The sequence below is a fragment of the Cheilinus undulatus genome, linkage group 15 (assembly GCF_018320785.1).
Source record: "Cheilinus undulatus linkage group 15, ASM1832078v1, whole genome shotgun sequence".
Taxonomy (NCBI): domain Eukaryota; kingdom Metazoa; phylum Chordata; class Actinopteri; order Labriformes; family Labridae; genus Cheilinus; species Cheilinus undulatus.
Window position 1 is genome coordinate 8,414,916 of NC_054879.1, and position 26,676 is coordinate 8,441,591.

At 41.2% G+C, this 26,676-nt stretch overlaps 1 protein-coding gene across 1 annotated transcript in view; it reads right to left on the reverse strand.

The window, feature by feature from the left end:
• hdac4 (histone deacetylase 4) overlaps positions 1-26,676 on the reverse strand; it is a 244,157-nt gene that overhangs the window by 204,032 nt on the left and 13,449 nt on the right. Inside the window, exon 2 of the mRNA XM_041806611.1 lies at positions 9,924-10,193. Within this exon, the coding sequence (XP_041662545.1) occupies positions 9,924-9,945 (22 nt within the window). The 5' untranslated portion in view covers positions 9,946-10,193. The remainder of the gene's footprint in view (positions 1-9,923; positions 10,194-26,676) is intronic.

Here is a 26,676-nt window from a genome sequence, read left to right on the forward strand (position 1 = left end):
CCAGCCGCAGACATGACAGAGTCTCCCTCTCCTCCTCACCAGAGGCTGACAGTGGAAGCTACCACATTTAGGTTTAATTTTATTAAATAAACAAGAGCACTAGTGTTATAATCAAGAGACCTTAAATCGTGGTTAGTTCATAAAGGGCTGGTGAGATTTGTTTTTTTTTAACTTTGTTTTTTTTTACATATACAAAACAACATGCTGATGAAATAAAGGTCATGACATATAGGTTCCCCACCACCACCCTTCAGGGGGCAAATAACAGGGTATACATTCAAAACAATAGTAAAATATAGTCCACCAGTTGGTGAGACTTTTTTTTGTTGAAAGATGGAGGAAAAGAATATATTTTCTGAAGCTCAGTTAACTTCAGCAGGTGTTAAAACCCTGTTTTCTCATCACATGGTTGTAGATCGACTGCTTTAAAAATCATCTTTACTGCTTTTGTCCTCTCGCCAGAAAGAGGCTGTTAAACTTCCAAACTGAGCTGTGTTTGTTCTGTTATTTTCTCCTAGTCACAGTGACGTTCATGTTAGTGTGGTGCCGTTTTGAATGCTTTAAACCGCTGGACGTGCTTTCAGCCGCTGAATAATGTTGCACTACTTCTGTCTCCTTCTTGTCTTTGTCCACTGTTGTATTTCACTGAGAAACAAAGCGTTCCTTAACAGGAGACTTTGATCAGGGAATATTCAGCCTGTTGCTGTCGTTTGCTGTAGCTGTCTGGTTGCCTGGAAGGTGATGTATTCGTTTGGTATACGTCTGTACCGTATCAAGAGGCCCGTACCGAATTGGTATGATACAAATACGAGTACCTTTACACCCCCACTAGAAAGCCCAAAATAGATGGATACATTAATGATAATGTGTACTGAATACAATAAAATCATTTCAGCAGCTAATACGAAGTAGCATGAATCAGAATATGAGGGTGAGACAAGTTTTATGCTATAAAGGAGGAGGCTGGGGTGGAGGAGGTTAAGCCAGCAGCATCATGGTGTGTCAGCATTAATGCAAGCAGGGATTAGTGAGAAGTATGTCATATTTAGATACACCACTATGTTGAGAGAAAGAGCTGTGATTGGCTGTGGGAGCTGGGAGGTGGTAATTGGGATCAGCTGGCTGTCAGCTGATCACGGCTGGGCGTATGACTACCGTGTCCTGCATGAAGTAACGCTTCATCTCTCAAAAAAGAACAAATTCATCAAAAATCTATTCAATCACAGTCACTCAGGTAAATGTAACTAGTTACTTTCCATCCCTGCTAACAACCTTGGCTTTGCATTACACTGCATGTACACCTGTTGACTAATCAGCCTGCAGACATAAAGGTGGAAGCTGCAAGTTATTTTTGCATAAATTTGAAAAATTGACACATTACCTAAGCTAGATCACAGATTATCAAATGAACCATCAAATAGTTAATAGTGACAGCGTAGAAATGAGATTAGTGAATCCTTGTGAATTTGAAATAACAGACCCAGCAGTTTGAGCACAAAACTATAATTCAATTGTGAGCTTCCATCCGGCAGAATGCTAAATAAATTCTTTCGAAGGCTAAATTGCACACTTGTTTCATCTGGCAATGAGATTACTTGAGTGGAATATTCTGAAAAAAAATGTAGAGAGGAAGACAATAATGAGGCAGTAATCTTATTTCTCCTCAGCAGCTTCCATTGTTCTCTTAAAAAGGGCTTCTGTTTAGTCTGCTTCAACTCTCATTCCCATCCATCGTTCCATTGAGGAAGATTTTTGCAGAGCCAAGGATAAATGAGAACAATAACATTTGTGCAGCACTCAAATGCATCAAACAGAGATAGGAGAAGAGTGCTATTGTGTTCCTTTGGCTCTCTGGACAATCACTAGATAGCAGCAGTAACTGTGAGTGCAGCTGCAAGCATTCAGCATCACTCTCTCTCCAAAACTTCTCAAATAACTCAGAGCTACACTTCATTTTGCTTCTCAGTCTGGATGACTTTAGACAACTTTCCAAACATTAAGACTAACATATCAATTAATACCCTGAGCCTTTAGCCTGTTACGAAGGCCTCAGTAAATGAGGAATCCTCAGCGTGGGCCAGCAGGGGTTAAGCTCCCTTTTTGAAGATTATGCTTCACTTTCCAGTGGCCTGGCCCAGACACTAGCCACTCTCTTCTAATCCACCACTGCAGGGCTTTTGATAGCTCCCACTGTGAGTCCTTATTACAGTTACTGATTAAAACTGAGACACAGAGAGAAAAGAAGACAGATAGGAAATGAGAGTGACAGAAGAGAAGGAAGGGCAAGTGAGAGAATTAAGAACTCCTATTTCAGAAGCAGGAGAACGCCCTATACAGCAGCTCTGATTACCTCTGAATCTAAGGCTTCAGATTAGATTTGGTTACTCAATACACACTTTCACTCTGCTTCAGCTCAGGCAGAAAATAATATACTTAAGATCTGCTTAAAAGGGGAACTTGACATAAAAATGCAAACGTGCCAAACATTTCCCTTTAAATTAAACAGAGAAAGTGAATTTGGAAAAGCAAGGAATATTAAAACACTTCACTAAAAGCCCCGAAAAGTATAAGTGCTGAGTGATAAAACAATGACATGGCTTCATTCATCAACAGATGATCAACATTAAAAAATTACTGTGCAGAAAGAATGCAAAATAATGGATTTTTCTCTATTTGCTATAGTGCTGCATGATTTGGCAATAAAGGGTGATTGCAATTACACTGGGCAATATTGCAATCTGCAATGGCAATTATATCATACAACAATTGTATCATGAGTTTGAACCACAATATCCACACTAAGGTCAAAATATGTTACATTGAAGTGAAGTAAAAAAAAGCGTGAGTGTTCAAATTTCATCCTCATGTAAGAAAGTGTTTAATTAAATGATAAAACTTGTATTTAAAGCTACATATGACCATTTTTAGAAAACATTTCCACTGTTAATAGGTGCTGTCAAACATGTTACTTTGACTGTGTGAAGACCAAAATTATGACTGTGTTTAAAATTCAATGACCCCTCTGAGGTCTAAGCACTCGCCAGGGTGTTTTCACTATGTTTTCATTACTATCTTCTATCCAAATCTGTTCAAACAGTTCTACGAACGGGAGAATCTCATCTTTCACTTTAGCCCTCACTTGCTATCCCCCATGATTCACAGCCTGAGTTACAGGGCAGATAGGAGAGCAATGGGTACATTTCATCACCTCTCACGGTGCATCACTGGATGAATCCTTTGTCACATAATTGGTTGAATCTGTTGTTCATCAACATTTCCCAACCAGTTGACACCCTGGAATCCCTAAGGCCCCCCCTATCACAGTGTTGGAGGAGAGGTAAGGCAAGAAACCAGAGGGAGAGGAAAGAATCAGTGATGAAGATGACACAGCTTCATTTTGGTGAAAACAGAATGACAGACAACATTTATACTCAAAAAAACGATATGACAATATTTAATTTTAAACATATTTTCCACACTTACCTATTATTTCAGTTATATATTGTGAAGCTAAGACTTTGGTAAACCTATTTTGAGCACCAAAACAATTCATCCACATGAGTGAAGGTGTGTTTTTACCAGAGATTCAAACATTTTCAAAAATCTGATTTCAAAATTCATCATTTGGGCTCAAATAACTCTTTACACAGTCATCTAGGACAAAAATGGCCTCAGTATTCATAAAGCTGTTATTGTCCTGAAAATTTGGATATAAAACTGTGTTAGTTGCAAGCACCTTAAAAGGTGATTTTAAGAATAATGTAAAAATAAAGGAACAAGCCTTCAGTGTGCTGCCCTACAAACTGATGCACACTGGTGTGTTTTAAAATGTTTCTAGCTCTATGAGTTAAAGGCTTTGTGTGTTTTCAAACCATCTTGAAAGCCTGGACCTGGATCATTTACACCATTGTAATTTGGTCTCAAGTTTCCCCTTCTCTTTTTTTAAAGTACTCCCTTTCATGAGCACCAGTGGTCTGAGGGACACCAGACGCTCCTGCTGCCTCTTTTTGTTAACTTGCAGACTTTGTTGCAAGGTTGTGGCTGCTCCTCAGGGCATGACGAATTCAATTTGAAATCAAACATAAAGCAGTTTATATAATCATCCATATCCATATCTAAATATCAATCAAAGTCACTGGTTGTGATTTCTGCTATAATCAAGCAGCCTTACTGACTGTCACAGTGGTAAAAAAATATACTTAAATCCTATCTAATGACATCCCAGCGCTCCATTGATCACAATGGGGAAAACAATAACAACAATCTTGTTTGGCGTTAGCTGCTTACACTCCACCATCTTTGGTAAAGCACTTATTGAGCCGTCAGCCTTCTCAATCACAGCTCCTCTCCGATTGTGAGAAATCTCGGGGATAAAAATCTACACATGGCTATGCTCGTCCCAAAAACTTGACATGAATAATTCACAACCATCTGCCGAGGATCAGCAGTCTGAATGAGACTCAGAAAAAGTGAGGAGGTGCGATTCTTGTGTTTATTTTAAAAACCAAGTCCTCACAGCGGCTCCCAGTCGGTACCTCCACAGAACTCTGCAGCAATGGTGGACAGAAAGAAAACTGCAACACCTCACATCCTGACCCAGTCGAAAATCCTGCAACTTAAGGTACCAGATTTCCTTTATCCTACACACTATGAAGCTTTGCTGTTTCTCTTTTGTTTCATACATTTGTTGAAATATGTTGAAATATAGGAATTAATCTGAGGACAATCAGACGGATGGAAACATGCAAACACAGTAAAGAATGCACTAAGCAATTAATAAAAAAGTGACTTTCAGCTTATACATTTCTTTGATTTGGGTGCTGACTATTAGAGTTGTAGGCCTGTTTACACATAAGTGAATAGGGCCACGTAGTTTGTAAGCCTCCCCCTTCTGAAGCCTCAAGTCTAGTATTTCTGCAAATTTGCCATTTTGGAGCCAAAAACAGGATGAAAATGCGTCATTAGCCTCTAATCAGTTTGAACAGTCCTAAGGGTAGTGAGTGTTCATTCACAGGTGGCCATGCCCTAAAGCACTCTCTGCTTCATTATCGACATTTCTCCCACAGACTGGCACCCAGGACTTGAAGAACAGCGTCCACAAACTCCCTTGGATATTCTTCGCTGAGTGAATAAAGCAGCCAAAACTATATAAACTTCCCATCTGGTTTCATACAATCAAACTTCTTTTAGCAACCAGAGACAATGAAGGTTAGAGGCCTTTAAAAGCCAGAGGCTGTGTTTGAGCCAGGCAATTAATCAAACTTCAATTCAATCACAGTTTTGGCTTTCCACAAACATGAAAACAACACATCATGATTAAATGGTTGCTGTGACACATGCTGTTACTCTTGTTTCGTCCGTAGATTTTGTCTTGCGGTAAATGTTCCAGTGTTTATTATGATAATTTGGCCTCTGAAGTATTTGTTTTATTCTTCTTGTAAAACTTTTATTGCATATTTATGTTTTTTATTCATTTCAAGTCATTTATTTCTTCTTTTTCAAAGTGTTAAGAATATTCAAATACAACAAATTCATTGAATGCAGATGCAGTACCCAACTCCAGTGCAGCGATCAGCTCGGACAGAGCTGAAGCCTGCTAGGGCATACTATGGATGGTCTAGTATTAGTCAGTTTTAGATACATAAAGGGAGTATAAGGGTTACGAGTTAAGTTCAGGTACAATATGCCCTGATTAGGTCATTTAACTGGACTGTTGGAGAGCTTGGTTAAAGCCTTGCATGCACAGAACACCAAGGCCAGACGTTCAGATTTAGGCGTATACATAAAGACATATTTACATGTATTTTAGTCAGACTAACACAATAAATCCACTTTTTTTAACTGCTAACTCACCGTCTCTGACTGACTGTGGCATAAATAATTTCAGATCTTGTGATGAATGCCTGTTTTACAATGGAGATGAACATCTGTGAAGTTTCTCCTTACCAATCCCACATTTAAATCAGGTAAGATTTTAAAACTCTGCTTAGTTTGGACCTCACCAAATCCACCAAGAAAAGGATGGATTCTAATACCGCTTTCCCACTAAAATTAGCGTGTAAGGCGGGTTTTTAAATGCAGGTAAACCCGCTTACAGTCGGCAAGTGACTCCTTTCCCATTGCCAGCAGACCAGGTCTGATCGCCAGCAGACGAGCGGCGTGGCTGTTTTTTTTTTCCTCTGGTGCGTCAAGCTGATGTCATCAACGCGCCGAAACACAGCTAGGTAAACAATGGAAAGGAGCATGGAAGCCATGGATACGGCGGTCAACTGTTTTCTGTACTTTGTACTTTTGTCCCTCTTTCAACATATATAAACTCAGCGCAGACTGAACGACATTCGAGCGCTGATGATACGAAGGCAGATGGAATTTGTTGCTGAGATGGCAACGCACGCTGAGTCCAAAAAACTGCAGTGCTCATCCGTCAGCTGCCGCCGTCCTTTTGTCGCCCCAAGTTACGGGAGCGATATTATGATGTAGGCACGTTACGCCAAAGTCATCCCGCCAAAGTCACCCTGGTGTGACGTTCCCACTGGAGCCGAGCCAATAAAACCCCATGTCCATTGCAGGGTCAGTCAACGCAGGTCTGCATGCTGATTAGAGCCTTTCCCACTGCCGACAGGAGAAGATTTTTCGCGTGTTTAAACTGTTTTTTTTGGCCAGTGGGAAAGGGGTATAAGTCTCAATCCACCAATGCATACGACAGGCAGAAAAAAACCTGCTGATTCCCTCAAGACTTCTAGCTTTGAGCAAACTGTCAGCCAACAACAAGTAGAAAACCATGAATAGTCAGGATGAAGAAAATGTTGGGCTCACTCCAACAAATAAAGCCCCAACTAAGACTTGTAAACAATACCAACATCTACTAAACTCAGCATGAGTTTTCTTTCTGGTCAGACCGCTCAGGCCTCAGAGGGCTTTAACAAGCAATACAAGGCCTCCAGCAGCAGACGGCCCCTCTCTGTTTGTGTTCCAGGCAGGGGAGTCGCTCTGCATGACGATTTATTGACGCAAGATCCCCCCTCAGCCAGGACCTGCCACCGATTACTGCCGCTGCAGAGGAGAGGGGAGGGAGAGGGAGGGGGGGAGTCTTGTTGGGATGAGAGAGTTTGTCTGTGTGTGTGTTCTAGCTCCGGCTCCAAGGCCATAAACCCGGTTCCAAAATGCCAAGTAGCATGTCAACATGCCAGCCTTTGCCACCCAAGTTTAAGTCACACAAAAGGCCTCTTCAGTGCTCTAAAATGGTGGTTTGAGAATGGGAAATGATGATCTGTCATATATGGAAAAAAGGACTTAGAAAGTAGCACAGACAGGAGGGCGACAAGGGGAAAATGAACTGCTAACAGGAAGGCAAATTGAGCAGTGAAAGCTTCATTTTTAATTTCAGAGCTCCACAAGGTGGAGAAAAGTCTGACAGGCGCAAAATTTTGGCTTGAAAACAAACGCCAGCCAAGCTTTCCATAAGCTATTTTCACTGGATTCATTATCATAACTAAGAGACCTGTTTTCCAAAAATGAGGTTAGGTTTCTGAATATTTATAGAGAGTAAAAAGTCTCCCAAATGAGTCAGAACAGTTCAAATGAGTTTAAAAGTGTGTCATGATCACACTGACAACAGTTTTTGGCTGTTTCCATGATTTCAAGAGTTTATTCTTGGCCATGAAAGCACAAGAAAGTCAGATGACGTCAATGAAATAATTCAGAAAATGAATAGAATACTTCAAGACTGACGCAGTACAGTACAATAAACCAATACCTTGAGGTTATTTTAGAAAAGTTTTTGACGACAATCAGACGGGAGCTGAGAATAGACAGAGCAATAAAATGATCTGAAAAAGGAAGGGAATGAGGAAGTACATTTCCCAATCCAATGTTCCACTTACATAACACAATGTACTCCAGAAAAAAAGGAAAGACGAAGAAAATAAAAGCGATCAGGATGACCTAAAACATCCTTTCTGACGCACACTATTTGGCTGCGACAACACAATGTCCTTACTCACAGTTCAGGAGAAAAGAAAGTGATGCCAGTAACCCAGATTGTGCCACACAGGACCTCAACATTTAATCAATGGCAGTGACATCATCCCATTTAATACGACCAAGACTAAGCTAAAGCATGATGGGTAACGGGGGGGAAACAATTGTCCCTTTGTCCACTGTGGTCAGCAGTAGAGAAAGAGGGAAAGGCAGATCTGCATCATCTTTGTGATTTAAGAGAAGAGGGTTTTTGAGTCCAATCAGCCACATGGGGAGCTCCCATTGGTTAAGGTCAAGTACAGCTGGGAATCCAGTTTGGAGAATGCAACAATAAACCAAGCGTGAAATCTAATTTATGACCAGAAAACAACACCACATGCGGTAAAAGTTGCTTAACAGACATTCAGATTTTTTCAGAATTTTCTCGTCTTGTCACCAACAGATTCTTAAACACATAATTCAGAAGTTTAAAGTTAATTAAAAGATGACATTAATTTAATCTCCCAGACTGTTGCTGCAAAAAGACAATGAATAGTTGTTATTTTAATGGCAGGAAACTTTTACATGAGGGCCACCTCTATAAATCACTGCGCAAATCAGACTGCAGCATTACTGTCGTATAAGGAAATTTATCCAAGCATCAACAACAGCTGGAGACATTTCTAAAGATGGTAAAGAGCATTTTGCAACTTTAAATATGACTTCTACAATAAACAGCCAGGAGGCCCAGCTGTAGGATCTCTGAACTGAATCTGAAACCTGCAAATCTAATTTTCTGCATCAGTTTTTAATCGCTTGTTCGAGCAGTTTTCTTCAGTAACTTTAAAATATGATATCTTTTGTTTCTGTTGGAAATTCTTAATTTGGAAAAAACACAAACACTCAGCTTGGCTATTGTTTTACCTCCATTCGAAGATTAGAAACCGGCAAAGTAAGCTATAAACAATAAAATAATCATCTGGCAGTCACCAGTCATGCAACTGTACAATGCAGAATGCAGTACAACATACTGCGTTCAACATTCGATATTCAGTAGCTTCTAAGATCACCTAAAGAAAAACTTCCATGATGCAATAGGGCTCCTCTTCTTCTGCAGAGTTTTTTATTTATTCCATGAGCATCACCACCTGCGGCCCAACCAGGGGCATAGATATAGTTGTTCGCCTAGGACGCTACGCTGAGGGGGAGCCCTGAACATTTGGACCACCAAACTGTAATTTTTCCTAGGGCGCCAAAACAGCTAGAGCCGGCCCTGTGCCCAACCTCTTAATACTCCTCTGGTGGATGAAAACACACCAATATTAGCATTTCATTTAACCTAAAAAAAATTATTATTTTTTTTTTATACATTTGGATGGACACTATACTACAGTTTCATGTTCACCAGCTGCACTGGGTGCAGAAAGTAATCTAACACAAGATATTTTACAGGCTTGCATATAAATAAATGAAAGAATAAATCCATCTGGCACTGGAAAGTTTTTGTCTTTACTTGTACATATTCAAGTCATGCATCTATACAAGCAGGTGTACTCATGTAGGGCTGAGCGATATGGCCTAACATGGACAATGGACTGGACCCTCTCCTTTGTAGCCATCTATCCTCAGACCAAAGAAATCAGGGTAACAGTGGACACACATATAAACTCACTGATGTTACTGTCTTGGTTCTTGGTTCTTTGGCTTCTCACAGCATCTTTGCTGCCTTCACCACCCTCTGTTTCTTAGCAAGTGCATGCTGTCTGACGGCTCTGTGTAATTTTAGGAAAGTGCAGTTGCACTCAGACACCTTCAGTGGGAGCTAAAGCACAACTCCTACATATTGCTGCTTTAAATCCTATTACTATTTTTACATCATGCAAAAATTTTCCACGTTAAAGAAAGTGCACACGTGTAGAAAAGTTCCTTTTCAAAAGAAAAAAACCATCTTTTTTCCATCCTACCTGTTCGTGTGTGAGAGCTCATTGTTGTGGCTGTTGTTGCCTGGCAGACTCGATGGAGGAAGGCGAGGTGAGTGGTGAGGGTGTCAGTGCACCTCCGTGGTGACTGGAGAGACCACCATGTGCTTCCCTGCCAAGTCTCTGCTGCCAGGTGAAGGCGTCGGACCGAGGAGGGACAGAGAGGAGTTGTTTCTTAAGCCTTCATCACTCTGAGCCACAGGTGGAAACCTCAGCGGTGAGTTATAGCAGGAGCTCTTCCATCAAACAGAACGGCTGTGAGAGGGTCATACAGAGAGAGATATTAATATTCATGGGGAATTCCATCCATGTCGATGCTGATTAACAGACAAGAAAAACTTTCATTTTTAAAAACTAAAAACATTTTAAAACAGTAGCCATAGTGGGCTTGTTTTCTATACACAAATTAAGTTTTTTTTACAGTTACTAAACCCAAACTCCTCCATGTTTTACTGAGGTTACTTAGTCTGCATCTTTGAATCTCTGTCTAAAGCCCTCACTGAAGTTAACTTAGTTTCAGTAAACAACACTAATGTAACATTCAGAAAAGAAAGCCAGTACTGCCAAATCTAATATCAACCTTACTCCTGTTTAAAATGACTGGGTCAGGTTCTGTGTTGTATGCATTTACTTTTAATGAAATAGAAGGATGCCTGACAACATCAGTCAAAAGCAGCTGCCAGTGAAAACTCGCCTTCAGCTAACAGTTGCATTTACAAATTTAAGTTGCAGGCACGGTCTCTTTTCAAATAATGGAATATAATTAATTACACACGTTCCCCTTGCTGCCTGAGTTAGTGGTGAATGTGCATGCTCCACTGTCAGCTTGAGTGTAAAGGAAAGGCTGCGTTTCACAGTCAAATCATCAACTGAAACTACCTGAAATCCGGCTGCAAAAAAAAATTGCTGTGCTTCCACTGTGAACATGAATGATGCTCATTTATGCACTCAGTACTTGTTCAGAGCTCCTTTTGCACAAATTACCACATCTATGCAACGTGGCATGGAGCCAATCAGTCTGTCGCACTGCTGGGGTGCTATGAAGTCCACGTTGTTCTGATAGATACCTTCAGCTCGTCTGTATTTTTGAGTCAGGTCTCTCCCATCTTCCTTGACAATAGATTTTCTGTGGAGTTTTGGCTTCACTGTGGGCAGGTGCCAAGTCCTGCTGAAAAAGAAAATCAGTATCTCCATAAAGCCAACGGAAGCATGAAGTGCTCTAAAATCTCCTGGTAGACGGCTGACAGCTTTGACTCTGGACTTGATAAAGCACAGTGGACCAACAGCAGCAGACGACACGGCACCATCACTGACTGTGAAAACCTAAAAACACTGGACTTCAAGCACCTTGGATTCTGGGCCTCTCCGATATTCCTCCAGACTACAACATGTGAGACGAGGTGAGACCAGGTGAGACGCTTATGACATTTCGAACACGACACTTGCAGCCCATTTCCTGGACCCGCTGGGTGTGGTGGCTCTTGATCCATTGACTCCAGCCTCAGTGCCCTTCTTGTGAAGCGCCCCAAGGTCTTGAATCTGCTTTCTTTCACAATCCTCTGAAGGCTGAGCTCATCCCTGTTGCTTGTGCTCCTTTTCTTACCACTCTTTTATCAGTCAACTCTCCATGAATCTGCTTTGATACAGCCTCTGAGAACAGCCTGTCCTTTCAGCAGTGACCTTCTGTGGCTTACCCTCCTTGTTGAGGGTGTCAGTGGTTGTCCCCTGGACAACTGTCAAGTCAGCAGCCTTCCCTATCACTGTCGTTGTGTGAACTGAACCAGAGTAAGAGTGTCAAGGCTCAGGAAACTTATACAGGTGTTTTGAGTTCACTGGCTGATTAGAGCTCTTTTCTGGACTGAAATAACTGAAAAGAAATTGGGCTTTCACAACTATTACCTGCATAAACATGTAACTATAAAGGTAAAGTCATTGGGAGTGAAATTATAGCTTTAGAGCATCTCTAGCATACTCTTTATTTTTTTTTAACAATTACTTATCTATCATTTAATGCAGGGCTTCCAAAATTTAAGGGGTTTCAAAATAAAGGTGCCAGAGACCCCTACTACACCTGAAAGTGGTTGAAACATAGTTGAACAAAGCCAGGTACATTTAAGAATAGGTGCGTGAACATTCATATTTTTAGGATTCTTAATCATTACTTTGATTTCAGCAAAAATCTCAGTAAATAACCATGTCTTTTTATGTCACATTTAACTAATTTTCAGCATGTTTCTCTAAAACGGGTACAATAGACAAATCTGGTGAAAACCTCTCAGTGGCTCATGACTACCCCAGGAGGATCCCTAACCCCCAAGTTGGGAACCACTGGTCTAACAATCCCTAAGCTATTTTTAACCATTGTGTCTCATCTGGACTTTTCATCTTAAAAAGCTTCAACCCTGTAATGCACATTCAAGCTTTAAACATCCTTATCTTCTGGACAACCTGGGCTTCAAAAATATGTCCGCTGCAGTGATGTCACCGGAATTTAAAAAAAAACCTATGGACTATAAAGACAAATACAAAACTAATCAGAAATTAAAACTCCAAGATTTTTATGTATTAATGACAGTTAACAATCATGACTAAGGGTTTTTTGCAGAAACGTGTTCTCCCATGTCTTTGGGACCAGAGAATTAAAAAATAATCATTCTGTGACAAAAAGTCTTCAAGATATTTTTACAAAAAAAAAGTCCTTGCACTTTTGGGAATGTGAGTCATTATTTAAAGTGCAGTGACTCTGAGGGACACCACACAGCCTCTCTGTGTCTCTTTCTCTCTATAATGAGTCATTCAGGCTCTCTTCTGCAGTTTCGAAGTCTGTGCACATACTCCATTCTGCAAAGCATGGCGTGTGACAAAACGGCTTGCCATTCGTTTTCACAGCCCAGTCTAAAAGCATTCTGGGACACAAACAGACAATATGGCGGTGGGCTAACCAGCTAACTGCTGGAACAATTGAAAAATGAACTATAAATAGATAAAAAAGACATCTAATGTTGGAGTTACTGGTGTGTATTTTATTTTTAAAGACCCCGCAAAGTCTCCAAAGTTCCAGACTCACTAGAAAACATTCAGTATGCATTCTCTACAAAGGAATGGATAGGATCATTGCCTACGATTTATGGTTCGAAAGTCATTTAACTTTGAGAACAGTGTTGTTGTAAACGACAAGAGACACGTGTTATTTAAAGGGTTAAAGAGCACTCAAAGCTTCTCTTCTCCCAACCAGCCTCGGCATGAGTTTGACCCACCAACAAGGTCCACCATTTATAAACCAGCTCAGGTTGCTAACTGAGCTGTGCATGCCTCACTCTGATTGGCCCAAAATTAATGTAACAGACAGAACATTCATCCAATCACCTCCTGAGAATATTTTTGGAAAGCCCTGCCCTTCCCAAACAATTTGTTTGTGCGGTGGAGCAGGAAGAACACTAAATTTCCTGTTAAAACTGCACTGGTTTTGTTACTGGGAAATGAAAATAAGTTGTTGAACTGGTTTTCTCTTTTTCTTAGTAAGGGTTTTTGATGACCCCATTTCCTTTGATGAACTAAAATCATTGCATGTTTACATAGTCTAAATGCCACATCTAGCACTGCAAGTCACAGAAACTGGTGTTGCTACACCCAAGAAAATATTTTCAATATGATCTGAATCCAAATGAAAAAAGGAAACCTATCAATCAACTCAGAGTCTTCATTTACAAGACCACAACTCAATCCTTTCTTGCCTGTATACTGGTGCACTGAGTGCATTAATAAAAGGCCCTCTCCTGCAGCAGAGCCTGTAGTGAAATGCAGACAGTGGCTTCCTGAAGGCTTCAACTGACATCAGAGTCCATAATGGAGCAGGAAGAAAACTTCTCATAGTGTCTGCTGTGTTATGCAATCAAAACTGAAGGAGTATGTAAACACACAAACACACATGCTGGGAAGCCTCTGGCCATTCAACCCTAACCGACAAAAGCTCCAACTCACCTCTGTCACATAACAGGTGTCAACAGAGCTGAACACAAACAAGTGGTAATGAGAGCTGCAATCAATCACTAGAAAATACCACCGAAGCCACAACAAAGTCAGCCTGTGCTGCCTTCATGTCTCGCTCTAAAAACAAACACACATTCACATTCTCTTTGTTGTTGCAGTTACTTTTAAAGCTGCTGAACTGAATTAGTGTCAAGTGAATGAGTTCAGTGGAAAGAGGGTGCAAGCACTGCACGGTCAAAGAAAATCTCATGGAAACAGGTTACAGCCAGGATTCTGCGGGGTCTTACTTCACTTATCAGGAATTATCGTAAAAGAAAAACAATCCCACAAGTAAATGAGGGAGAGCTCAGTCACTTGGCCGGTATGTGTAGAAATAAAAGGAGCGACATTGGAGGAATGCTAAGGTATTTGAAGTTTTTTAATCTACCAAAGAATTTGCTCTTGTGATGCCCTCAAAGTTTCAGTCGCCAGTAGAGATGTTCAGGACCAGTTTTTTTATTCCTGATTCTCTTGTTGGTTTTACCCAAACACAAAGCACTTGGCTGCACGGTGGCACAGGGGTTAGCGCTGCTGCCTCACAGCAAGAGGGTCCCTGGTTTGCTTCCAGGTCGGGCCTTTTCTGTGTGGAGTTTGCATGTTCTCCCTGTGCATGCGTGGGGTCTCTCCAGATACTCCGGCTTCCAATACCATGCTTGTTAGATTGATCACTCTAAATTGCCTGGTCATCTGTCTCTATATGTCAGCCCTGCGATACACTGGCAACCAGTCCAGGGTGTACCCTGCCTCTCGCCCAATGACTGCTGGGATAGGCTCCAGGCTTCACGGGACCCCCAACAAGACCCCCAACAGGATAAGCAAAATGTATGAGAATTCCCAAAATATACCAGATGAGCTGTATGAGTGAATGCTAAAGGCCTAATTTTCTACCTCAACTTTGTGAATTTGTCCCTGCAAACCCTTTCCTAAATTTCAACATGAAATCAGATGATGAAACATGAAGTCAGAATGCAGCAGCAAAAACTGCGAGTTCACGCAGGAATAGTACGTCAACAGCGGACTATTTCACCTGTTGGGGTTAATTTATCATGTTTTGCGGCCATGATATTATTGCTCCTGCCATTGAGTGAGTACATCAGGAAGTTAAAAGTTTAATGTTTGCTTAAAGGATCTGTGGTTTTATGTAAAATTCTTTGGCTAAAGGTCCTCAAAAGTTAACTATTTCTCTTCAATGGTGCTGTTATAGCTCTGTGACCCACTGACCTCTCTGTGACCCTTTGCTCTCACCCCAGGATGAGAACTAATGTTGATATTGTGATGATATGCGACCGGGAGTCCGTGCATTGTGTTGTATTTTGAAAGAACCAGATATTCTACAACTGTGACTTCCTTTTTTGGAGCTTTCTGATCGACGGGTACACAGTTTGGCTGCAACCGGCGTTGAAAATAGACCTGCAACAAATTTTGAACAAAGCAGAGCAAGTGGCGCTCCAGGCACATGCCTGTCTGGAGCACCGGCTGTGGAAATGCTCTGATAGACTAGAGAGGGAGTGATGTGCTCCACAGCATGATTTGCCAGTGGATGGCGGCACGGTTGTTGTGTGTGGAAATTGAAGGTAAAGGCAAAGCCCACGGCTAGCGGCTACTGCCCCTTCTTTTTAACGTCGTTAGGAAGATGACTTTAAAGTGACTTACAAGATCGTTTGTGTCAAACTCGAGGACTTCCTTCCACTCTTTGGGATCTTTGTGGGGCAAATTTTACAAACACTGTTGTGTTATCCTCTCTGTAAATACTGAGTAACTCCACCAGTACCGCCGTGTTATCATCCTCTTAGTACTGAAGCTGCTTCTTCTTCTTCTTCAGTGCTTAACAGCGGGTCACGTATGACAGCGCCACCTTCTGTTTCAGAATTTGTAGTCTTGTGAGAAGGAGAACAAATGCTTTTATTGACGGTGGATTTTATCAGTTAGTATTTCATGATCAGGATAATAAAAATGTGTAAAATATATGCAATATCAGCCAATAATTCATCGGTACTGGTAAATATCGTGCATCCCTAGATATAAATGAAAGGAGCCACAGGCTGGATGTGTGGGTGGGCCTGTATGCACCCAAAAATGTTACCATTTTAAAGAAAACTCCCAAACGCTGTTTGAGTTTACTATCATTTAGACTATTCAAATTTGATATTTGAAAACAATTACAGCCTAAAAAAAAAATTTCTGTGAAGTCTTGACCAATCAAATCAGGCAATTTTACGCTCTCCAGGCTTGATGGCCAGGGATAGGATTAAGCCCACTTGCAAAAAATTGTGGATTCACCCCCGCTTATCAAACTTGTTCAAGTGCGTTCAAAATCGTGTCAAATTTTTTGCTCAACAGCTGATGGACCTATGCAGAGCTCTGTTGATGAGCTTTTCAAAGATGTTTGTCCAACAATCTTTTCTTGATTTTATCCACAGTGACAGAAACTGCTTCTGCAAAGAGAGCCATATCTAATTTCATGACTGAAAAAACTCATGAGTCACTGAAAAATCAGCAACATTGCAGGAAAGACAGAAGGTAGAGCTGAATTTATTACCTTGCTGATTGTGTCTACATTGTTATTAAAGCAAAAACAGATGCTGTCTGTAGAGACAAGCTCATCCACAGACAGCACATGCAGATCATTATAGAGAGGGTGTGGTTTTAATGTTTCAGAGAGAGATTATGGACATTACTCAAAGATATTTAAGGAAACATCTTGTGTTAGATGCAGAGCATGGCACATACTCTGGATGGTTTGAAAAGCTAATGAACAAAACAGAAAGGCTTCGATTGGTTAACAGAATGTAAAACAGCTTAAGTCATGTGGATCCACTTTGGTATTGAGGAGTCTGGCCTCAAACAATTAACTAGAAGAATATGCAGCTCTGTTGGGGCTTCACCTCAAGACAATGAAATAGTGGTGGGTGTTGAACCGGTAAGACCGCCATCACTGAGATCACCTCTGGGATGAAATGGATTTTATCAATACCGTCATCACCGATTCAAACACACACATAGCTATCTGTTTGTAGAGCACATGCAAGGCAAAACTGATGCCACCGATATCTCAACCTTCCAGCCACGGTGGCAGGTGAACAAAAGGAAAAGACAACACATGAAGAGCAGAACAAGGTGCACCTACACACTCACTGAATGAACACTGCCACCTCCTCAACACTCAAGTTCATGTATGTCTGCTGTCTGCATAACAGCAATGCACAGTAAAGTGAGTGTGCCTGCTCTGTAGAGCTTCCTGTGGCTCAATCTTGAGCTTTATAAGTCCATGCAGGAATGAATAAACAAGGTCTGACTTGAATTCAGTGCAGCAGTAATTAAAGATGTGTTTCAAGACCAAAATTAAAGCTGTGGCTCTGATCATGGTCAAAGAAGCAGCTGTACACACTATAAATCAGCACACTTTCTCCCATCTCAATGATAAACACATTATTTCTGACAAGTTCTTCCCAATAAAACTCCCATTTTGTTATGTTGTTTGAATGCTTCTATTGTGAACAGCCACATCAGGAAATCATTATATCAGTTGTATATACCAGCCTATAATATTGACCTATATCTGCTGTTAAAATCCATCAATATCAGTTGTGTTTATCGTCCTATATCTGCTCTTAATATTTGTCTATATCTGCTATATCAACAGTACCACCTGAAAATATCTGCCTGTATTGGCTGTAAATATAGGTCTATATTAGCAGTAAATATCAACCTATATTGGCTGCAAATACCAGCCTTTATCAGCTTTAAATATTGGCCTGTATCAGCTGTTAATATCTGCCAACATGGGTTATTAATATAGGCCTATATTGGCTCAAAATATATATGCCTAGGTCAGCTGTAAATATTGGCCTATACCAGCTTTAAATCTAAGCCTATATTGGCTTTACTTATCTATATCAGCCATAAATATCTGCCTGTATTGGCTGTAAATTTAGGCCTACATCAGATGTAAATTTATTTGCTGTTAATATTGGCCTGTATCAGCAGATTCTATGTGCCTAAATCACCTGAAAATATCTGCCTGAATTGGCTGTAAATATGAGCCAACATCGACAGTAAATATCAGCCCATATCAGCAATAATTATCAGCCTACATGGGCTTTAAATATTGGCCTATATCATACGTTAATATCTGCCTACATCGGTTGTTAATATAGGCTGATATTGGCTGAAAATATAGGCCTCCATCAGCTGTAAATATTGGCCTTTATCTGCTGTTAACATTGGCCTGTATCAGCAGATACTATGTAATATTGGCTGTAAATACTGGCCTATATCATGTGAAAATATTGGTCTAGACTGGCTGTGAATTTAGGCCTATGTCAGCTGTAAATATAAGCCTATATTGGCTGTAAATATCCACTTATATGAAAACTGTGGTGTTGTCTTTGTTCCTCCATAAAACCTTAATTTTTTAAAATACTGAAGGTTTAAGTCTGAACTACATTTACTTATTGGTATCTGTATCAGCTAAAATTAAGTTGTCCATGTTAGCATATTGGATACCAGCGAAAATTCAATATCCTGCATCTATAATTGCAACATTCATATTGATAACACAATGGCATGATATTTGGTGTCTGTCCGTCAATTCGCCTTACATTTCAGCATTGTGGGACACAAGGAGAGCCCAGAAAAGTCCGACATGCACACACAAACAGTGCAGCACTCCCTCACTTGCCCTTCTGATCCTGTTTTTGCCTCTTCAACACCTCAGCAAAGAGAGGGGGTCTCCTCGTCCCCTTTCAATTCCCCTGTGATGTTCACAGTGAAAGTGAAACGTCACAGGGGCATAAAAAATCACTGCTTTAAACAGCCCTGTGAATTGGAGAATGACTTTCTCACATTGATGTCAGTTTAAGTGTGATGCAGACTATTCTGATGACTGGTACAGTTGATGGATTTGCTGAGGTATGAGCTGTCAGAGAATCTCAGTGTGTGTCGACTGGAGGGCAGCGGAGCTTTTCTCAGATCCAGCAGACTATTTTTGTTAAAGGAGTCATCTGTCACCCAAGAATCCAGACTGTGCTTTTACAGCTTGTCACACTATGTCAGCAATGACCACAGGCATCCAGTCTTCTCACTTTCACCCTTTGCCACACACATAAAAACACAAAAGGTGGACAAAAAGTGCAGCGCAGAGTGAAGCCAAGTCTGACCCTTTTCTGACAGACCTGCGTTTTTGATTTGACTCAGCTGTCAGCTCAGCTTGTGCAATTATTATCAGCAATCTTAACTTTCCATTAGAGCAGGGGCTCTCAAACTTTTCTTTCTGTGACCCCCAAATAAAGGTGCCAGAGACCAGGGACCACCACTGTACCTGAGGGGGGTTGAACACAACCATGAACTTTCAAGAATAGTCGTGTGCAGACAAGGCCGTCCATAAGGGGGGATAAAGGGGAGAGATTTCTGGGGCCAAGCCAAACTGGGGGCCCACGGAGGTCAGCAAAATCATGATCCACTGTAAGTTTAATCTTTATTTTTTAACATGAATAATAAACACTCTTATCAAAGCAACAAAAACACATTTTTTATCTTTGTAACCATATATATCCATCTTAAAAATGTAAATCCCTTTATGTGAAGACAGAAATAAAATGGGATAAAAATGGATAAAATGAGTTCAAAATGGCAAAAATTGGTAGAAAAGATGGTAAGACTGGCAGTGACAGGCAAATGGGATTAAAAAGTGGCAAAACGTTGGCCAAAAGAAAAAAAGCAAAAAGTAGCCAAAACAGGTTGGAAGGCAAAAATGGGTTAGAATGGTAAAAATAGGCAGAAAAAGTGGTAAAAAGGGTTAAAACTGGCAATATTGGCTTAGAAGTAGCAAAAACAGGCAGAAAAGGAGGTAAAAAGGGATTAAAGAGTAGGGAAGATTGGTTACAATTGGCAAAAATGGACATAACAAATAGTGGAATGTGGTTAAAATGGGTGTAAAAAGGTGGTGAACTGGGGTTATAGTGGCAATAATGGGTCATCACGTCATGATCCTTAGAAGTGATTTTGTATTTGCTTTATTTTTCCTGTTCTGTTGTGACTCTCTGCTCCCCTCCCAGAGTTTCTTTCATGTTTCTATGTTAGCTTCTATCATTTCCAGCGTTTTTGTGTATTTTGAAATTTCCTGTTTTATTTCTTAGTTGCCTTTTCCTGCGTGTGACTTCTAGATCTCTTCCTGCCCCTGTGTTTTTCCCTCCACCTTGATTGCCCTTACCTGTGTCTCGTTTGCCCTCACCTGTCGTTCCGTGTCTAATCACTCCCAGTCTATTTAGTTTCTGCGTTTCTCTGTGTCTTTGTGAATTCGTTTGTTAATTCTTGGCTCCAGTATGTCTAACTCCCAGAGTTCCTATTGGTTTTTTTTGTGAGATTTTGTTTTTACTTTTTGACTTTTGAATGTTCTAGTTTTGGATGAGTTTATTTGTATTTTTGCATTTTTGGTTTATTAAACATTTGTTTTTGCATCAGTGCCTTTGCATTTGGGTCCTCTTCTTGAGTTTTGCTAACCTTGCAAAGCAGATGGATACGCCTGTTTCCTTGTTTCTTGCAGTTATGGAGGAAGAGATTAGCGCTGATGCTGCTAAAGCGCCAGTTTTATCAGAACTTGACGACATTTCTTCGTTACAAGAAGAACAAAGAACAGCAGCGAGTTGTTTTCTTATCAAAAACGATAAAAGTCGAGTACTTACATGTCTATAGTCATGTTTCTCGTTATTCCTCAGTAGCTGCGCACGCGCAGCTTGATAACGGCTATGTCACGTGTTTTGTTGCTCTGATTGGCCCGTAGAGATGTGACAGACAGGACGTTCATCCAATCACAGTCCGAGTTTTTTTCAAAGTCTCTGCCTCTTCTCAAACGTTTCCTATTGAAGCTTTCCCTGGTGGATGTGTGAAATAAATCCATCTGGTGTGTCAGGTTAGAGTTTTGCCACTTCATCACACAACAAGGGCAAAAGCAAGAGGAAAGGGCAAGAATTGGTTTAGAAGTGTCAAAAACAGGCTGAAAAAAGTGACAAAATGGCTTAAAAGTGGAAGAAATGAGCAGGTGGCAGAACTTAATAAAAATGTAATGAAATGGGTAAAGGAAATTTGAGGGAGAAGTGATGAAAATGGGTTAAATGAGGCAAAAAAAATAATGTGTAAAATGATTTATAGTGGCAAATTCAGTAAAAGTGGTTAAAAAGTGGGACAGATAAAAAATACTTTAAACATTAGAACCCGGTTATGTAATAAACATGTATTTCAGCATTAATCTCATCAAATGGCCATGTTTTTATTTAATATTTAACTAATTTTAGGCATATCATTTATTTTCATAAAAATTGGTAAATATAGCTACAGTTTGACATCATTTAAAAAATATTCTTTTCTTTTTTCTAAGGCATCTGGCAGCCCCCCCCCCGTCTTGCAACCCCCAAGGGGGTCCCGACCCCACATTGGGAAGCACTGCATTAGAGATCCTATTAAAATAAATTTCTGCACAGTATCCCACAGGTTTTCTTTCCTGCACAACAGAATCACGAAAGATACCTGCATCTCTTCATGGCATGTGTCTCACTGCCTCACACTGGAGCAGATTTATTGTTCTCGCTCAGCTAAGTTTGAACCTGGAGACGTTTCTTGCCACTTGACAGGAAAACAGCTCTCTGGACCCCTTAATGGACTTCATTTCCCAAGCACTCTGAGCGCTGCCGGGAGTAATCACGACGGCATAAAAATAACATGTGGTCGGGCAGCGAGCAGTAAACAACAATTAAGAGACCCCTTGCACAGCTCATGAAATGAATCATTGAAAATGCACTTGTGCCATGAAGACAGTTTCAGCCTCTCAGACCTAATTGACTATGAATTATTCAGCTGCAGAGCAGGATTAGTCTCCACTACTATGCTGCTGAGTGACATGTTCCTGATTTTCTTTGTTGTTGGCAGAAATAGTTGAGTGTTTACAGCGAGCGACAGCAACTTCCCCAAAGAAAAATGATTACTGCTAGGAGGGCAGGGACAGCAGACGGTGATGTGTCCAGACTGGTTAAATTGAGGGCATGGTCCTTTAAAAGAAAGGAGGCTCTGTGTGACCCAGGTGACATGATGATGGTAAAAGTAGGTGAGTGAGAGAAGCAGGGTAGCAGGGAGGGAGAGAAGAGAAGACACCCTATCAAGTATGAAAAGACCTGTAGCAATATGATACTGTGCTGCTTGTTCGTGTTTACAAGAGAACAAGGCCAGTTATGACCGCAGGACACAGCATCAATCAGCTGTGGGCTGAACGAGGACAAGATGACAAGCACAGGCACCGAGTGGGACAAAGAGATCAATTTTCTCAATGCGGCGCTCTGACAGTGTGGGCACACTTAAGCCTTTTCTCATTTTTCTGTTTGTACATTCTCGCTTTTTCTTCTCATCTTCTCACCTTGATCCTTCCCACCTGAGATGCCGAGAGAAGGAAGGAAGAGGCACAAGAGCCGTTTTCACATTTGAAAACATGGCGTGTTCGATGATATTCCTTTAATTGCTTTTACATGTCCTACAGAAGGAGATTTTCACTCTCAGCCCCTCTGTCACTACTCAAAATGCTGTACTGAATCACCACAGCAAGTAAAAGTTTATCTCAGCAACAGAAACACAAAGACAACTGAGAAGTAGTAAAGACCCTAAAGACCACAAAACGCATAAACATGACCAGAATTGTCACTCCATCCTGGCAATCGGTGATTCTTCTTAACTATTACCTGTTGCATTTAAACAATGACTCATCCAGACTTCTGGAAGTCTGTTAGCGTGTTCACACAAAAAATATCCCAGATTCATCCATCTGCATTTATCTCTTTACCCCATCAGACATCCATCCAGTTTCTTCAGCTTATTTGGGGCTGGGTCAGCCTAGGCATCCCCCTCTCCAGTGACATTTTCCAGCTCTTCCTTGGGATTCTGAGGTATTCCCAGATCAGATAAGACATGTATTCCCTCCATCAAATCCTGAGTCTACCCCGGTGTCAGTTTGACACGCCTGGAAGACCTCCAAAGAGAGCCGTCCAGGATGCATCCTGATCAGATGCCTGAACCACCTCAACCAGCTCCTTTTGAGATGAAGGAGCAGTGGTTCGACTCATTGTCTCCCTTTCTCTAAGGCAGAGCCAAGACGCCCTCCTGAGGAATGTCATTTCCACCACTAGAGCCGACAATCTCATTTTTTCAGTCACTACCTAAAGCTCATGACCATAGGTGGGGGTTGGAACTGAGATCAACCAGTAAAATGAGAGCTTTGCCTCCTGGCACGGCTTCTGCAAAACTGCCAACACTGCACCAAACTGCCTGTCAATCTCACGGTCCATTCTACCCTCACTCATGAACAAGACTCCGAGACACTTGAACTCCGTTACTTGTGGCAAGGAGTGCTGACCCTCATCCTGACCACTTTGTTCTCAACTACAAACTGAGGATGTTCCAAGGCTTCTATTTCCCCATTCGGCTAAATGCCCATATAAATTGCGTTTATCCGACTAGTCTAGAGAGGAGGGCTGAAGTGGGTAACTCTGGCACAACTTCACCATCTTCCAAGGTGTATGGAGGATGAAGAAGGTCTTAAAGAGAACAGAAATCTCCAGTATGCAGTGCACCCCCCCCCCCGATCCTGATCCAAGTTGCATCACCCAATGATCTCTTTTCTCCTTCCCTCTGCAACAAATATGAACAAATATTAATTCATACAGATAATAGATCTCATAAGAACGACATGCAACAGGCCACTTGTGTGAATAGAAGTCAGCAGGTAAATAAATCCTGTCTTAGTACCTTAAATATTGTAAAGATGACAATAGAACATAGGATAAGAAAAGAGCTGTAATTTTTTGCAGAAAGCTCACAAAAAATTCATTTAGGCTACTGGTACTGTGCTACAGACAAATAACAAAGTAAGGTTGTTCATCAATGTGACTGTGTCCTCAGTAGACAAACATGAGCACAGTGGACACACTGCTCCAGACAGTCAAACTAGTAAAGGGCATTCACGCTCTGCTGAAATAAAACAAGGGCACATAAATCAAGTGCATAAGTTATTTTCCACTTTCCAAACTGATGCACTGTGATCTGTTTTCTAATTTGTCCTGGCCAGTATTGGACGTGTCGGCTATGGTACCAACATGGTACTGGATTTCGGTACTCACCCCTTCTTGTGAGTCAGTGCTGACGTCCTTAGCTCCTTGTTCTCACCTCTGCATTTTAAGAATGGAGACCCTACTGTCTGCCCTAATAAGGCTGATTTGTGCATCACAGGCAGCAGGGAGACAGAGAGAGAAAGAATGAGGAGGAGTATGGCTGTGTAACAGCAGCCTCCACCTGTAGGCCCTCGTTGGAGTCTCTGGGGGAAGATATCTGCTCAATGCCTGTCCTGATTTCCCTTGCTGCAGGGAACTATGATGTCAGAGGCAACATACCGACATTAGCTACTCCACTGTGCTGTATTCTCATGCAAATACACTTTTATTTATGAGCTGAAGATGGAACTGAACATTTAAATGTGGAAATCAAATGCAATAAAACACCATGATAACAGGCCTACAAATAAAACCATTTGAATACTTATGGGACCTGTCACTTCATATTGTTCCTAATAAAGTTGTGTTGAACATGTTTGATGTAGTGCTAATACAGGCTAAGTGGTTGTTTTGCATTGTAAAGCTTTTGAATGAAGTGTTGAACAGACGCAGTGACACAGACTACTGTAGCAGACTTGCTTCAGGAATCTAAAACCTGTTTTATTTAGCTTTGCAGCAAACTGTTTACACAGCTGTTCACAGTTAAATATCAATATAGCTCTGCAGAAACATACGACGTTAAAAAGCTATGCCTGAAAATACTTTCATCAAAGTTCCTCCATGCTGATCAGCTGCGATGCATTTCCAATATTTAGTCCAGATTTAGCAAGACACCTGCATAGGATAGCTGTCACCCTCTCTGAGTGGACTGTAGCTCTTGGGGCAGTGCCATTACGCCCGACGGAAAGTAACAAAGGCATGGAAGGGTATGAGAAGAAAGATGAAGTTAACAGAGGTTGTCTGCTGGACTCAATGAACTCTGAGCCATTTTAGAAGTTTCACTTGAGGGAAATATTTGTGTCACGCTTTCCCTGTCTGCTAGCATTCCTATGACAATCAGTAAAAATAAAGGGTATGGTGGGTAATGGTATCAAGTACGAAGGGGAAGGGCAGGACCTTAAAAAAGTTCTTGGTAGGTGATTGGAGGAACGTCACATTCATGATGAGCCAATCAGAGGGAAAGACAAAATGACGTATGCATGTGCCCTTCTTGAGCTGACAAGCTAGACTGTCAATGCCGGAGCTTCTCGGTGAATAAAATCAACGCCAAGGCCAATCAGGAGACATGTATAAACATCTTCTCCGCCAAGACAAGTTTTTGGAGAGGCTCTGTCCTCTTGTTTAAAAAAGAAATGTGGTCCAGTTCCGATTAAACTGCCACTTTCCTACAAGAGGGACCCAACTGCACACAAGATGGCAGACATGGGCGTCGCTATACATCCAATCCATGCCGGAAGTCCCAAGCGGAAGTTTCTTCTTCATGTTGGACTCAGCTGCCAGTGTTCGTCAGTCTTTTTCGCGCCTAAGCCTAACCCTCGGTGCTGGATCTCAAACATATCACCTTCCCCACTGCCTTACCCTGAACCTAACCACTCGGGTTTTAATGCCTAAGCCTAACCTTAGACGTACAGACTTCCGGTTGAGACTCCCGGTATGGATTGGATGTATGTCGGCCATCTTGTCTGCATCATGGTACTCTTGCTTTCCCACAGCTACACCCAGGCTAACTGCTACCCTGGCAGGAGCCATAGGATACACCAGCAAACCCCACCAGTAACTTTCACAAACCCTGCCGAAGCAGACCAGAAGAAGAGTGAAAACATCTGTCTCATCATTAAAAGTTTTAGTGTCGCTTTTATTCTTTATTTCATCCAGAAACATGGTCCAGTTCTGGTAAAACTGACACTATACTATAGCTATATCCGAGCCAATCACCACACTAGGAGCTATCAGCTTTAAATACAACTAAACCCCGTCCATCGCTACCACCACGCTTCCTCAAACGACCCGGTGTAAACCGTGTTCGGTTTGGCACAAATATTGTGGACTGGAGCTTTTTAATATGGATTCGCCTGATGACAGACATGGAATCTGGCTTTAAAATCTCATGCTGTGGGTGAAGCGACTAGCTCTGACAGATCTATGTGGCTGCAGTTTTATTAAAACTGGACATCACTTAAGGCGTAGGTGGCGTAGTGGTTTAAGGTGCAACCCATGTACGCGATCAGTCTGGGTTCAAATCCAGCCAGTGGCACTTTCCCGCATGTCTCTCCCCGTTTCCGATTCTGTCCACTGTCCTCCTCTATCAACAAAAGCATGAAATGCCAAAAACTATAAATCTAAAAATAAATAAATAAATAAATAAAAAATACAAAAAAATCAAACTTGATGACTAGATCCCTAATTTACAACAAGAGTTATGCTGAGGAGACAAGTAATTGAAAAAAAAATGGGGAAAATAATTTAATTGTGATTTTTTTCCCCAATACTGCAATTGCGGTTTGATATTCCATTATTCCTTAACTTTCTTTTATTCCTAAACAAGGGTTGACCACTTCTTTTAAAGTGTCTAATTCTGATGATTTTGACTCGTATTGCAAATTGGATATGCATTACTGCAT